At 27.3% G+C, this 13,581-nt stretch overlaps 5 protein-coding genes across 7 annotated transcripts; 2 read left to right on the forward strand and 3 right to left on the reverse strand.

Annotated features, from left to right (window-relative positions):
- Positions 1–3,756: 3,756 nt before the first annotated feature.
- DMAP1 (DNA methyltransferase 1 associated protein 1) lies at positions 3,757–5,377 on the reverse strand. The gene is made up of 2 exons (XM_035079616.1): positions 4,054–5,377; positions 3,757–3,960 (listed from the first exon to the last, which is right to left on the reverse strand). The coding sequence occupies exons 1-2, from the start codon at positions 5,251–5,253 to the stop codon at positions 3,883–3,885; spliced, it is 1,278 nt and encodes a 425-aa protein (XP_034935507.1). The 5' UTR covers positions 5,254–5,377; the 3' UTR covers positions 3,757–3,882.
- An 80-nt stretch (positions 5,378–5,457) lies between these two features.
- Positions 5,458–7,324, forward strand: wal (electron transfer flavoprotein subunit alpha wal). Its single transcript, XM_035079617.1, has 4 exons — positions 5,458–5,684; positions 5,935–6,264; positions 6,323–6,775; positions 7,017–7,324. Exons 1-4 carry the CDS (start codon positions 5,640–5,642, stop codon positions 7,191–7,193), a joined length of 1,005 nt encoding a protein of 334 aa, XP_034935508.1. The 5' UTR covers positions 5,458–5,639; the 3' UTR covers positions 7,194–7,324.
- Positions 7,325–7,342: 18 nt separating this feature from the next.
- LOC118064768 (uncharacterized) lies at positions 7,343–10,497 on the forward strand. 2 transcript variants are annotated; one of them, XM_035079618.1, is made up of 3 exons: positions 7,343–7,655; positions 8,461–9,297; positions 9,721–10,497. In XM_035079618.1, the coding sequence occupies exons 2-3, from the start codon at positions 9,280–9,282 to the stop codon at positions 10,381–10,383; spliced, it is 681 nt and encodes a 226-aa protein (XP_034935509.1). In that variant the 5' UTR covers positions 7,343–7,655; positions 8,461–9,279; the 3' UTR covers positions 10,384–10,497. The 2 variants fall into 2 exon arrangements, with proteins under 2 accessions (XP_034935509.1, XP_034935510.1); XM_035079619.1 differs by lacking the exon at positions 7,343–7,655 and having other exon boundaries at positions 8,014–9,297.
- On the reverse strand, positions 10,493–11,255 carry LOC118064769 (uncharacterized). The gene is made up of 2 exons (XM_035079620.1): positions 10,913–11,255; positions 10,493–10,838 (listed from the first exon to the last, which is right to left on the reverse strand). Exons 1-2 carry the CDS (start codon positions 11,216–11,218, stop codon positions 10,545–10,547), a joined length of 600 nt encoding a protein of 199 aa, XP_034935511.1. The 5' UTR covers positions 11,219–11,255; the 3' UTR covers positions 10,493–10,544.
- On the reverse strand, positions 10,745–12,808 carry LOC118064770 (uncharacterized). 2 transcript variants are annotated; one of them, XR_004690086.1, is made up of 4 exons: positions 12,333–12,808; positions 12,113–12,238; positions 11,652–11,917; positions 10,745–10,854 (listed from the first exon to the last, which is right to left on the reverse strand). XR_004690086.1 is itself a non-coding variant. In XM_035079621.1 (3 exons), exons 1-3 carry the CDS (start codon positions 12,501–12,503, stop codon positions 11,714–11,716), a joined length of 501 nt encoding a protein of 166 aa, XP_034935512.1. In that variant the 5' UTR covers positions 12,504–12,807; the 3' UTR covers positions 11,472–11,713. The 2 variants fall into 2 exon arrangements, 1 of the variants encoding a protein (XP_034935512.1); XM_035079621.1 differs by lacking the exon at positions 10,745–10,854 and having other exon boundaries at positions 11,472–11,917; positions 12,333–12,807.
- Between the last annotated feature and the right edge of the window lie 773 nt (positions 12,809–13,581).

Below are 13,581 nucleotides of genomic sequence, written 5' to 3' on the forward strand. Positions count from 1 at the left end.
GAGATAGCAAAAGAAGTTGATATTCAAATTTTAATTATTTTTAATTTAATATCACATCATTTAAATGGATCAATTTCGATAATAATGATAATGGAAATTGTTATTATTGTTGTTATTATTATTATTATTATATTAATCAGTTAGTTGTTTGGTATTTATTTATGAATTATTAAAGCCAAGAGCTTCACAAATCATTTCTCACTGACTTACTAATTATTTAACTATTTTATAAGCCGTGTTTCTTACCTCTATCATGTTTTAATGTAAAAATTCTATTTTTTGATATTTTTCATAAAAAAAAATAACATTAGAAAATTTATTTTGCAATACTGTATATAAACTTTTAATGAAATTAATTAGTCAACTGATTAGTTAGTTAAATAATTATTCCTTTAAAGTGAAGTTCTAGGCCAAATGAAAATTGATATTGTTAATTGAGACACGTAATTATTAGTAAATGAGAGTAATTAGAAAAATAAAAGTGACTGATATCGTTTCCAATAAATGAATATATTTGTACAAAAATCAGAGAAAAAATGAAAATACCTTACTGTACACAAAATACAAAATTATAGTCATGCATTTCAATATTAGATAATTTTAAATACTTTTTTTAACGCATTTTATTCACAGCCGTAAATTCATCGAAATGATAAACTATTGAGCGCTGTTGAATGTTTTATTAAAAAATAAAAATAATAAAATAAAAAATAATCAACAATATATAGAAGGAAAAATAAATATTGTAGAAATGAATAAATCGACAAATGTGAATTTACAAATCTGTGTTAATGTTTAATTACTTCAGTGAATAGTTTTCACATATATTATTTATGATACTGGCCCCACTGCGATAAATACTGTGTACAATTGCAGTAAGAAAAAATAATAATAATAATAAATAACATTAAAAATTTATTATATCCTTATATACAAAATTTTTACGGTATATACGAATAAAAAAATACGAGATAGAACAGGAAAAAATTTTAAATACATGCGTAGGTTAATCGTTGTTGTCTACCATAGAAAATAATTCAATAAATAATATCTGTATTATCATTATTATTATTATTATTATTGTGTTATTAACATATTATTATTATTATTACTATATAGAATAAATATATTGTTTAATTTTTAAGATGAAAGAGTGAAAGAAGAATGTTGATGAACGAATGTAATGCTCATAAAAGACTAGAAATATTCTCATATATTAAAAGGAAAAGACACATATGATAAAAGAAAATAATTATTCTTATTCCCATTATTATCATTACGAATTGGTAATCTATTTACCATACATGTTAAATGAGTATATGTACTTCTTATATTCACATATACATATACCATATGTTGTTCTGTACATATCTGTATGTGTATATATGTATATAGTAATAAACCATAAACTGAAAACTGATTGATATTGTTCATGTTATAAAAGAATGATTTAAATACACGTATTGTATATTAAGAATTGTTGAAAGATATGAAAAAAGATGTAGAGAATAATTATTAACTTATCAAATCATATTTTGTAGGAAATTTCTCGATGATACACACGATTTATCATGTTCAATATTATAATTGAATAATATCAGTGTGAGAAAAAATTATTTTCTTTGTTATAATCAATGATTACTGATAATTATTAAAAAAAATTTGTTAATTATGAAAATAACTTTATTTTTTCTCACAATGCATTTTAAAAAAAAAAACATAAATTTAAAATAATAATAATGATAATAATAACTATTAACTATGCAACAATAATTCTATCTATCATTTAACTGTTCATTATTGATTATTATAAAATATCAAAATATAAATAATGAGACAAAAACTAATGAGACTAAATTATTATAATATTAACGAAAAACTTGAATGTTATGTATGACGGCCATCAGTCGTTAATTCTTTTGCATTTGGCTTACTTTTGCTTATCAAAAAAAAATAAACTAATCGGCTGAATACAAGTTTTTGCTCTCAATAAAACACTACAAAAAAGTAGCATTACACTTGTGGTTATTACGGCCAGTAATCTATGTGTGATTATATGGAGAAAAAAAATATAACGAAATCATCAATGTATTCACTAAATCAATTGTTAAATGCAGCTGCGCAGTTCTCACTCATAAAAACACAATTTAAAAGGATAAAAACAAAAAGAAAAATAATTCAGATGCGATAATTACAGTATTTCACCGTACTTGAGATATTTTTTCTGTAAATCAATCGTTCTTTGAAGTTTAAGAAAAAAAATATATGAAAAACTTTATAGATCAATATTGGAATTAGGAAATTTTTTCCTTTTTTAATTATAAAATATTTTACACTTTAATGACTTCAAAAAATATTTTATCATATTTGACACAGTAAAAATTCAAATAAATCATCAAATGTTGAATATAATAAATTTTAAGTATCGTCTTAATAATTGTTCTAATGAAGAAGAAGGTTTAATACATATAACATTCAATTAACTGTTGAGTATTCAAATGAAAAATATATATATGTATTAACCAATTATTTAAGTGCTCAAAACAAAAAGATAAAATTTAATTGCAAGTTAATTAAAAGAAGAATTAATTTATTATTTTTTTCATAAACATCTTAAATTTCAAAGATTTTTATGCAGTACACATTAAAAACTAATTTATTCTGCTTATAGTTATACTCAAAGCAATTTCAATCTTTCCTATTGTTGCTTTTTACTAATTCTTGACACTATTCAATCAATCACAATCACTTATCATGAACTATGCTAAATATAGATTAACGAATGAGTATATTTACATATAAGAAACGGAGTGCTATAATAGATGAACGATTGTTTTAAATATATAAGATGATAGTTGGAATTCCGCAGCGCGGAATTAATTGTTAACGTGTAACTAGAAGTTACTAACGTTATCAATTTAAGAGATTTAATAGAGAAAAATATTTCACTGAAAAAAATAAAATGACACTATTATTAATTGTAGAATACTTTCGCTTCCATTTACTCCTTTCATATTATTAAATATTTACTAACTCAGTGCTATTTATACTTACTTATTGTATACAGTCTTCGCTTGATCAAATTAGTTAACATTAATTATCGTCAATGAATGAATACGTGTGTTCTACGATTATGATATAAACGAACAGTATGCAAGATAAGCTACTAAATTAGTTGGTAAACAAAAGAATTGATTTGAAAAAAAATAATAAATAAATAAATATATCTATTTTTTTCTGTTAGAAAATATGAAACTTTTATCAAGTCGATGATTGATTACGTATTTCAAAACATTTTGATCAACACTAACGATGATTAATTATATTATTGCATCCTACTAAACTTTTAAAACTTTTCATAACTGAAACAATTCCTAATGCCTCTTAAAAACTGGCAATGGATTTTATCAATTATTGTTGCCGAATATATATATATAAATAAATATTCATTATTTCGTACCAAATACAGCTGAAAATATCGAGTGATTTATCATCGTAGAAATTGAATTAATCGATCAAAAAATAAAAACATTAAAAACAGAGTGGAGTAGAAAAAAAGGAGGCCACGTCGGACCATCCAAATGTTTTTCTCCTTCCTCCATCTATACATTATTTTATCTTTATCAGCCTAAGATTAATACTTGAAAAAAAGAAAACTAAAAACTATATTGTAATCTATTGTAGATTGTTGTAGATAAATTATACGGTTTAACCGTACATTGTTACTTTTTGTCGACAATATAAAATACACAGAGATACAAGTAACTATTCAAATTTTATTATTATTTACATTTACTAACCATTAGTTATACATAATCTTAATTTTAAAAAAATTACCTTACATTATTGAATAAGTAATGCACGGGTTATTTAATTAATCAACTACATAATTACGTCGATTATTTCTGATTTCACATCTGGCTCTGTTTTTGGTAATAAAGCTGGTGGAATCGTCAGAGTCTAGAAAAAAAATGTTTAATTTATTATTAAATGTAGTTAGAAATATATAATAAAAGACCGAATAAATAACATTTATGAAAATCAATGACTTACTTTGCCAGGTACAAGTGCTTCATACTGATGACGTAGTGATTGTAATTCATAATCATACGTGGCTAAAGCTCCTTTTAATTCATAATGTAGAACAATGTCACTGCGAAGATCATTAAATTGCTGGCATATTTGTTCTGTTGGAGGTGGATTTAATTCAATTTTTAAATCATTGAGCATCTGCTCGATTCCTTTTGTTTTTTTCTGTCCTAAACTACTTGGCAATTTGATTCTCTGTGAACGAAGACTGACTCCACTATTTTTAAAATCTGGAAATTTAATTCCCGCTGATTCTACGACTTGTAGCTTTTGAGTGTAAGCAGAGTCTGATTTATTTGGTCTATTTCGAGATGATGTAGTTGTTTTCTTTAATGGTTTCCGTTCATTTTTACGTGGATCTGCTTGATGATCAGCAGCAGTAATTAATTTTTGTAAATCTTGTGTCTTACGATCTCTTTCTTTTTTTCGTTGTTCTATTTTTCTCAGTTCAGTTAAAAGTGTTTGCTCTTCCTCAACTAATTCTGGTGTTCTTTCAAATAGTTTTTTCAACTGTTCTTTTCTTCGTTTTTCATGTTCCGCATCAAAGACAAATATTTTATCTGTATGAGACTTAGCTTTAGTTAAAGCTCCACAAACTTGATAATATCTTTCCTTTAATTCTTCCACTGTTCTTGCAGGAAATTTAGAAGTATCCCAACGATCTTGAATAATAATAAACCTCAAGTCAAACCTTCGACAAAGATCAAATAGATGATCAGTTTCTGCTCGAGTCCATCCACCAATAACTAAGTGTTGATTATATTCTACATTAGTGTAAGATGGTATTGGAACTTTTTTATTAAATTTAGCAAATGGATATTCTTTTCCTGCATCAGCAACTCGTCGCCAATGATGAAATATAGCACCATCAGTACGTGCTGGATTAGTAAATGGAGTCCATTTCCAAGGTCTAACTTTTTTCATACCCAACTTGGCTCTTGCTTGCTTATATCCTTTTCCAGTATCAGTAGGATATATAGGAGGTACATCAGTATTATCTTTACATAAAAGTGCAAAAACTTCTCTATGCATTCCTTCAGGCCGTTTTGGAACTTTGTATTCATATTTTCGTTTAGTTTTTTTATCATTGCCAAAAATTGATTCTTTAGTTAATTCCGCAGCAGCTGGACTTTCAATGTCTAAAATATCACGTACATCAGCCATTCTTAATACCAAATATTAATTCTAACACAATTTAAATAATAAACATTAACGTCAACAGGATGTTTTTATTCAGTTACTGTTTATAAATTTGAGGTTAGAAACCAATACTTGGTTTGTAAACAACTCCCTCTATAATTTTACAATCAATGAATGAGAAACATCTTTTCAGAAGGTGCTGCCGTCTAGTGATCACTTGTTTATCATCTATAGATGTGTTAGTTGTAAGGACTTTGCCCTGATCTACTTTAATTTTACTTTTGCGAATTTTTGTGATGTAACTTTCTCGTTCAATCTAATTTTCATTTACCAAAAAATTTATTTAATTACTTTTCTATAAAAAAGTTTATTTTGGTAGAAGCATTTTTAACCAAAAAATATTAATTAAAATGTTTGTAGCTTGTGCAAAAACTTTAAGAACTCATTCAACAAAAGTAAGTTTTTTTCAATTATTTTCTCTATGTAAATTTATTATTTTTATTTTCTTATTGTTCTAAAATAATATGAACTAAAAATTTTCTCATTATTTTATACATAATAAAGGAAACAAACAAAATTTATAAGTGTTTCTTTTATTGTTATTTTTTGGTTCAGAATACACGAATTGGCATATGTTTAATTAATTATTTGATTTTCCATGTTTGAAGACAATTTATGTTAATAATATATTTTTTTAATTTACAGTTTAGTGCATTCATCCGTCTAGAATCAACATTAGTTATTGCTGAACATAATAATGAAATTTTAGCACCAATAACACAAGTAACATTAAGTGCAGCCAAAAAAATAGGTGGTGACATTACTGTACTTGTAGCTGGAACAAAATGTAAACCAGCTGCTGAAGCATTATGCAAAGCCAATGGAATCAACAAAGTTTTAATAGCTGAAAATGATGCTTTTAAGGGTTTTACACCAGAATCTCTAACTCCATTAATTATAGAAACCCACAAACAATTTAATTTCAGTCATATCATAGCTGGAGCTAGTGCTTTTGGCAAAGCTTTATTACCTAGGGTAAATATAATGCATAAAATATTTTTTTTTATCATTAAATGATTTCAATCAAATTTAGGTCGCTGCAAAATTAGATGTTTCTCCAGTGAGTGACATTATCAATATAAAGTCTTCCGATACTTTCGTGCGCACAATTTATGCTGGTAATGCACTGCAAACTATAAAGGTTAAAGATGGTATCAAAGTAATCACGGTTAGGGGTACTGCATTTGAACAATTACCATTAGATGGTGGTAATATTTCAACAGAATTAGCACCAGCTGGAGACTATAAATCAAATTTAGTCGAATTCGTAAAGCAAGAACTTAGTAAATCTGATAGACCAGAATTAACATCTGCCAAAGTAGTTGTTTCTGGAGGACGTGGCTTGAAATCTGGCGAAAATTTCAAACTATTATATGCTTTGGCTGATAAATTAAATGCTGCAGTAGGTGCATCACGTGCTGCTGTTGATGCTGGATTTGTTCCTAATGATCTACAAGTTGGACAAACTGGAAAGATCGTCGCTCCAGTGAGTTATCATTTTTAAGCATAGACAAGAAATTTGATATTAAAATAAAATGAATAATAGTTAACTATTGTATGGTAGAAAAGACTTGATATATTCATCAATGTTAGCATTTAAAAGTCAAATCTTTCAAGACTATACTGATACATTTTGTTACAATGATGGCATTTAGAAAACTAAAATTATTTAAATAAAAGTACTTATATTTCTGAAATAAAATTAAATTACATATTCATATTTTTAGGATCTTTATATTGCTGTGGGTATTTCTGGTGCTATTCAGCATCTGGCTGGAATGAAAGATTCCAAGACAATTGTAGCAATCAACAAGGACCCAGAAGCACCGATTTTCCAAGTTGCTGACTATGGACTAGTTGCAGACTTGTTTAAAGTTGTGCCTGAACTTACAGAGAAGTTATAATGATATTATATGAACTCACTGGAAAGCAGTAATACAATTTATTATATTTTTATATTTTTTGTATAACAAATAATAACAACAATAATGATCAAAACATTTTATAGACTTAATAAAATTACAAATAATGTTAATATTGATAAAGATAATTAGATATTATTTTGAGAATTAATGTGATATTTTTAAATACTATCAAATGTCATTATCTTTGTTAGTTCGTCCTTCAGAGACTGTGAAAAAAGCCGTCAATGCCAACAAGTTTAAATAAGTATTGTGTATAAACGATTGAAACGTGTGTGAGTAATTGTGCCTAAGCAGGTGACTCAGGTTGGTCCAACACAACTTACTGGCCAATAACAAAAAGAAAGGGAAAGCATATACGAACTTCCAGAAGTTTAAGTCAGTCTAGCAACCGCGTTCTGTGAAACAGTAATACTTTGACCATCACATCTATGGTGCATCCAAGTATGTATACCCTTTTAATTGTTAAATGATGCTTAATTTTCATATTGTCACATTAATTTTTTTTATCTATTGTAAGAAATTTTTAGGATTTTTTTTACATAAAATTGAAAATAATTTTAATATCAAAATGACTATAATCTCCAAATATCATTGAAAAGTATCATAATTAAATTTCATTTAATAAATAAATAATTTAACTATTATTTCATAAATGAATATGATGATGAAAAATTATTTTATTAATTAGTACAGTTGTTTGTAAATGGTAAAATTCATATCAAATGATATAGCTGGACAATTTTTTCCTCAATTCTAAAATATCATAACATGTCTTCACATCACTTACATTGCATTAAATAATTTTATTATGTGTATGTCAGTTGTGTAATCGTGAAAATTTCTCTTCTACAATTCTATAATAATATGTTATAACATTATCAATTTTTATCACATAATACATATGTATATTATGCACACAAGTACGTATATATACATGCAAGTACAATTTACGTATATAATTATCATGTTTAAAAAATAAAAAAAAAAAATTCAATCTGTAGCCTCAGTCATACATTCAAGTAATTTCTATCGCTATACTATTGCTTCATTCTCTCTTTCATCAGCTTTGCTACGGTAAGTACAAGGACGACCGCATCTCACATACTTTCAAACTGCTACAACTGTTCCCTGAATAAGAACAATTTTACGCTTCAGTAAATAAATAAATTTTTGTCAAAGATAAAAATTATTAAGTACGTTTTTTAAAATACGAATCATAATAAAGTGATTTTTTTTTATTTTTTAGGATTGGAGATCATTGAGAAATGCAGAAAAAGTTGAAAGAACTTGGGACGTTTGTAAATGTTGTTCGATTGTACAGATGATCAACATATTATCATGTTAATAAAATCATAAATTAGCATTAACTGACCAGCTAAAAAAATTAATTATGCTACATCCGCTTTTCGAATTGACACCAGTCTGGTGGTTAATTATTTATGCAGGATTTTTACTATTATTATCTCCTCTAGTATTAGTAATTGTAATTTTCTTACCAAATTTTCCATTACTTTTATTACGTCGAGTTTGTTATATTCCAGTTGAATCAATATAAATGATAAATTATTCAATTTATTTAACTATTAACTTAAAAACAATCAATGTCTTCTAGCAAATGCCATGAAATGTTAGTCAAGTAGAATATAAAAAAAACTAAATATTAATAATTTATATTTAATTTTCAATCATTATTAAAATCCTTTGTAAAAAAATAACAATTAATGCTAATCCTTTTAACTGAGTTAATAGGTAAAATAGTGAGAAATAAATCAAACATAAACTAGATGACCAAATATTTAAAAAATAATAAGACGTACGTAAATGGAGAGTCTGATGCTATTCATCATAGTTAAAAGAATACTGAAACAGGCGTCTGTGCATTCATGATAGTACAGCATAAGTAACATAATGTCATAGTGAATACTTTCGCCAAGTGAGAATATAAGTGGGAGTTGATGTCTGGAGTGGTCTGGAGACCTTAGCTTCCACCACGTATATACAAGGGACCTGATCAAGAATTCTGCTACTTGTTATTCACTCCTCATCGACTTCTACTTAAAAAGACATGGAGTTATTGTGGATTGTGAGTATATTTATATTTTTTTCGTCTTTTCATATGTTTATTGAATACTTTCCAACCTGTTCATTAATTAATGTGGTTGATAAAGCTTATAGCAAATATTTTCTTCATTTAACTTCATTGTCAAATAAACATTGGTATTTCAAGATATTTTGATTATTATCAAAATCATTAAATATCTGAAAATAAATTATCAAATATAATTAAAAAATTTTCTACTTGGTATAACATTTCTTATAGAAGCATACAAATTCCTTTGCAAATCATTTCGAAAGACCGGATACTGAACAATGTCGAGGGCACACGAGATGCCCTGTTTTGTAATAAATTGACACTAATAATAAGTCAAAAGGTATCATTAATAGCAAGAAAATAATACAGTACCGTGAAATAAATTATCTAATATTTTTTATTATTATTTTACAGACGAGGCTGTTACTTGGATGTTTGATTATAATAAATATCGTAGCTACTCCATCATCAGGTTTACGAAGAGTTCCTAAAGTCTACAATGCTCTGATAACAAGTGACCAAAACTTGGCACCTTCAAAAGCATATCCGGTCATCCAGCCTATAATTCACAGGACTGCAGTTGGCTATCTTAATCCATACTACTATACTCCTGTAGGACCTGAATTTATTGGTCCAGATATTTATCCGATACCAGTGAATCCACAGCCAGTTGATACATCTGATAGCCCAAAAAATACTGATGATAAAACAAAGGACAAAGAAATCGCTGAAGGGGATGAAAAAGATGGAAATAAAGATCGTGTTCCGTTAAGTTTTTATCCAAATTATCAGTCAGTTTATTTTAATCCATACTTATATGGATATAATGTATATCCACATGTTACACCTGGAACTTATTATGTCAACTATCAACCTCCTGGACCATTTCTTCCACCACCACCTCCTTATACTTTTCCACAATCTTATCCTAGCGATCAACCTACTCCAAATGATCAAGAAAAAAATAAAACCAACGAAAAACAAATCATTAAATCAGAAACAACTACAACGACAACAACAGAAAAAGTACCAGAAGTTCCATTATCTTCAGTGCCAAGGAAACAATACTCTTCATAGTTTTATAGCTGATATTACTAAGCCATTTATAAAAGTGTTTAGTATTATTTAGTTTTTCTAGTTGTTTTTAGCACTACCCACCGTGATGATAAAAAAAATTTTTTAATTCTTTAATAAGAAGCTTTTATTTTTTATTCTGTTATTAATCCTTTATATCATTTTTATGCACCATATATTTTAATTACATAAGAAACTCCTTTATTTGTTGAAGATTTTATATTAAGCCTTAAATAATTTCTACCAGGTCCTCCACTCAACCACGTTATTGTACCTTGAGTATTATTGTAAAGGAATGCTTCAACACAGGTTATTACTATTGGACTGTCTAAATTTACTTGAAAATTGGCATTCAACTGTGATGATCCTTTTAATCCTATTCCCAAATTGTGTTGATACAATAGCCTGGTTTTTTGTGAATGTGAACAATTGCCCAAATTTCGATATCCTGGTGGTGTCTATAATAATTTAGTTCTGTAATATAAAATGCGTAATTTTTTGATTATTATATAAGTTAAAAATTAAGAATTACAGTTGGTGTTTGTTCAGTTGTTATTGTTTGTCTTGAAACTGAAGAATTATTTTGGAAAGCATCATTTATTTCACGTTGTCGAGTATAAAATCTATCGATTACAGCTTTTTTTTTAAAATAATAATCATCAATATTTTGTTCATGAGCTGCACGTGTGTCATTAAAATTTCTCTTTGCTCTCAATAATATCCAAGGACTTATTCTATTAAAAATAACTTGCTGATGTTGATTATTAATTAATTCCGTACTTTGAGGGTACCCTTTCACGTCAATAATGAATAAAAGTATTAAGATAAAAATTAACATGACGTTTATTTGTCACTTGAATGTCACTGTAATTTGTTAATGTCAATTAATGTTTGAATATTATTTCAATATTCATTAAAATATTATGCTCTGCTGATCTCTGTGATTCACTTTATATATTTACTTCGTGAAAACTTAATTATAAAATAGTATAGACAAGTTACTCCAACTACTGATTATCTGAAATATACTCCGAGTAACGAACTCTCTAGATGATAGAAAAAAAAGTACTGACACAAAAGACTCTGTTCTGTTATATAGTAAAAAATTAATGACAAACAGTCTTGATATTTATTAATATTGATTTTCAATCACAAACTGGGGGTTGACTTATTGACCTCACTAATCAATTATCAATACAATTGTTAACCAGTGTACTTATTTACATACATTAATCCATTAATTTTATCTAATAAGAAAGAATGACACTAACTGCGTAGAAGTATTATAAATTTGATATTTGAAAAAAAAACATCAATTTTCTTATGGATGGCTTTAAATAGATTCTACCACAACAGTATCATCTTCCTGCAATGGTTCATCGTGTTTTAAATTCATCTCCAAACTAGGATCAAGTTTTTCATCTAGTTTTTCGATTTTATCCTCATCGAATGGCAATGGTTTTTGAGTAGTTGTCGAGGCTGGCTGTTGTGGAATATAATTTGGAATAAATGGTTGCACATTCACGCTTGGATAGACCTATAAAGAAATCAAATAACTATTAGCAATTTGAAAAATATCAACAATTTCCAAGCAATGTTGAAATAGGATTATTTACAGTATATATTAATAATTGTAATAACACTAATAATAACGCATTAAAGACATGTAATTGAAATAAATGCATTAGAAATATTGAACATAAATATATCCACTGAAAAATAAATTTATTACCGGTCTTAATTGAATCTCGTAATCGAAAAGTGGAGCACCATAATAATTGAATGAAGACGTAACATATGAGCTACCTGGACTTCCATAAGGAAAAGTTAGTACTGGTAATTGTTTATCAGAGTCCACCTAGTTGATATGAAAATATAAATAGTTAGAATAATACGAAAAAAAATAAGTATAATAAATATGCAATTGATAAATAGAGTTATGATTATTTTACCTGTAAAAGATTATAAACAAGATACTTGGAATGTGGAACTATTGTCTGAACATAGTTAGAAGATTCAACTTGCAAATCTTTGAATTTTTTTGATTGTATTTCTCTATGTGATGATTCAGCTGGAATACTTGCAGCTTCACCGACCCCCAACAAAAATAACAGAATAAGCATGTCTCAAATTATAAATTGAAAAATTGATAGCAATGATAGCACCAACAATAACAACAACCTATTGTTATCTTTTATCTTATATTCAAAACAACTTGAATGGATAATGAAAACACCAATTTCCTGCTACAATTGGATCTCCTATCCTGACTAACCAGAATTTAATCTTGTTCCACGATTTATATATTCTTCTTGGGCCCAAATCTATCCCCACCCATATGAACATTTTTTTATATCTTTTTTTTTTTGGTCCTCTAACTACCTCGGTTCTCCAAGAGAACGGGTGTGATACCAGATTCAATTTATTATTATAGCCAAAAGATGAAAAAAAAAAAAAAATAAACTTATGAAAACTTGCTCTTACAAATCTGGTGTTCAACCGCCAATTGAATTAATTCGTTATAAAACTTTACCTCCCTTGATATAGATCAACAATACTTAATAACACTTCAATAACACATGCATGTAGTCGTTAATAAATTTTTTATGATTGACAGTCATACCTCAATAAAATATTAAAGGTTATTGAAAAAACATTGATATAAGAGCACTACAAAGTTGGCTGGGTCAAGGCTTTTCACATAAAGTTAAGTATCAGATGTAATTAACGATCAATGTAATTTAGGGGCCATATCACTATCTCTGTTTCAGCTTTTCTCAATATTATGACCATTATTATTATTACTGAGTGATTAATTGAAAAATAAAAAATTTTTATGCATATATATTTTAATTAATAAATGACTTATTTGCATATAATTCTACTCAGAAAAAAGTATTTATTTGCAATGACATATAAGATGTTTGTTTTTCCTAATAATCCTCATTTTTGTTGGGTTTTTTAGTGAATTAAGAAACAATCAAAAATTATAGAAAAGCTAAAGATAATAAAACATCAGTAATGTTGCAGTGTTCAATGCAGCTATTTGAAATTAAGGACAATGCACTCGGAATTTCAATCGCGATAACGCCGTAACAGTACGAAAAAGCTTCGTGCCTGAGAAAACTAAAAGCTTTAGCATGTCAGAAAGAACTCCAGGCACGTATCAGGATAGTTTGATTGTTACAAAAGGGTGCTAAA

The sequence above is a fragment of the Chelonus insularis genome, unplaced genomic scaffold (genome assembly GCF_013357705.1).
Source record: "Chelonus insularis isolate UGA/USDA-ARS -01 unplaced genomic scaffold, ASM1335770v1 contig_24_pilon, whole genome shotgun sequence".
In the NCBI taxonomy this organism is placed as follows: domain Eukaryota; kingdom Metazoa; phylum Arthropoda; class Insecta; order Hymenoptera; family Braconidae; genus Chelonus; species Chelonus insularis.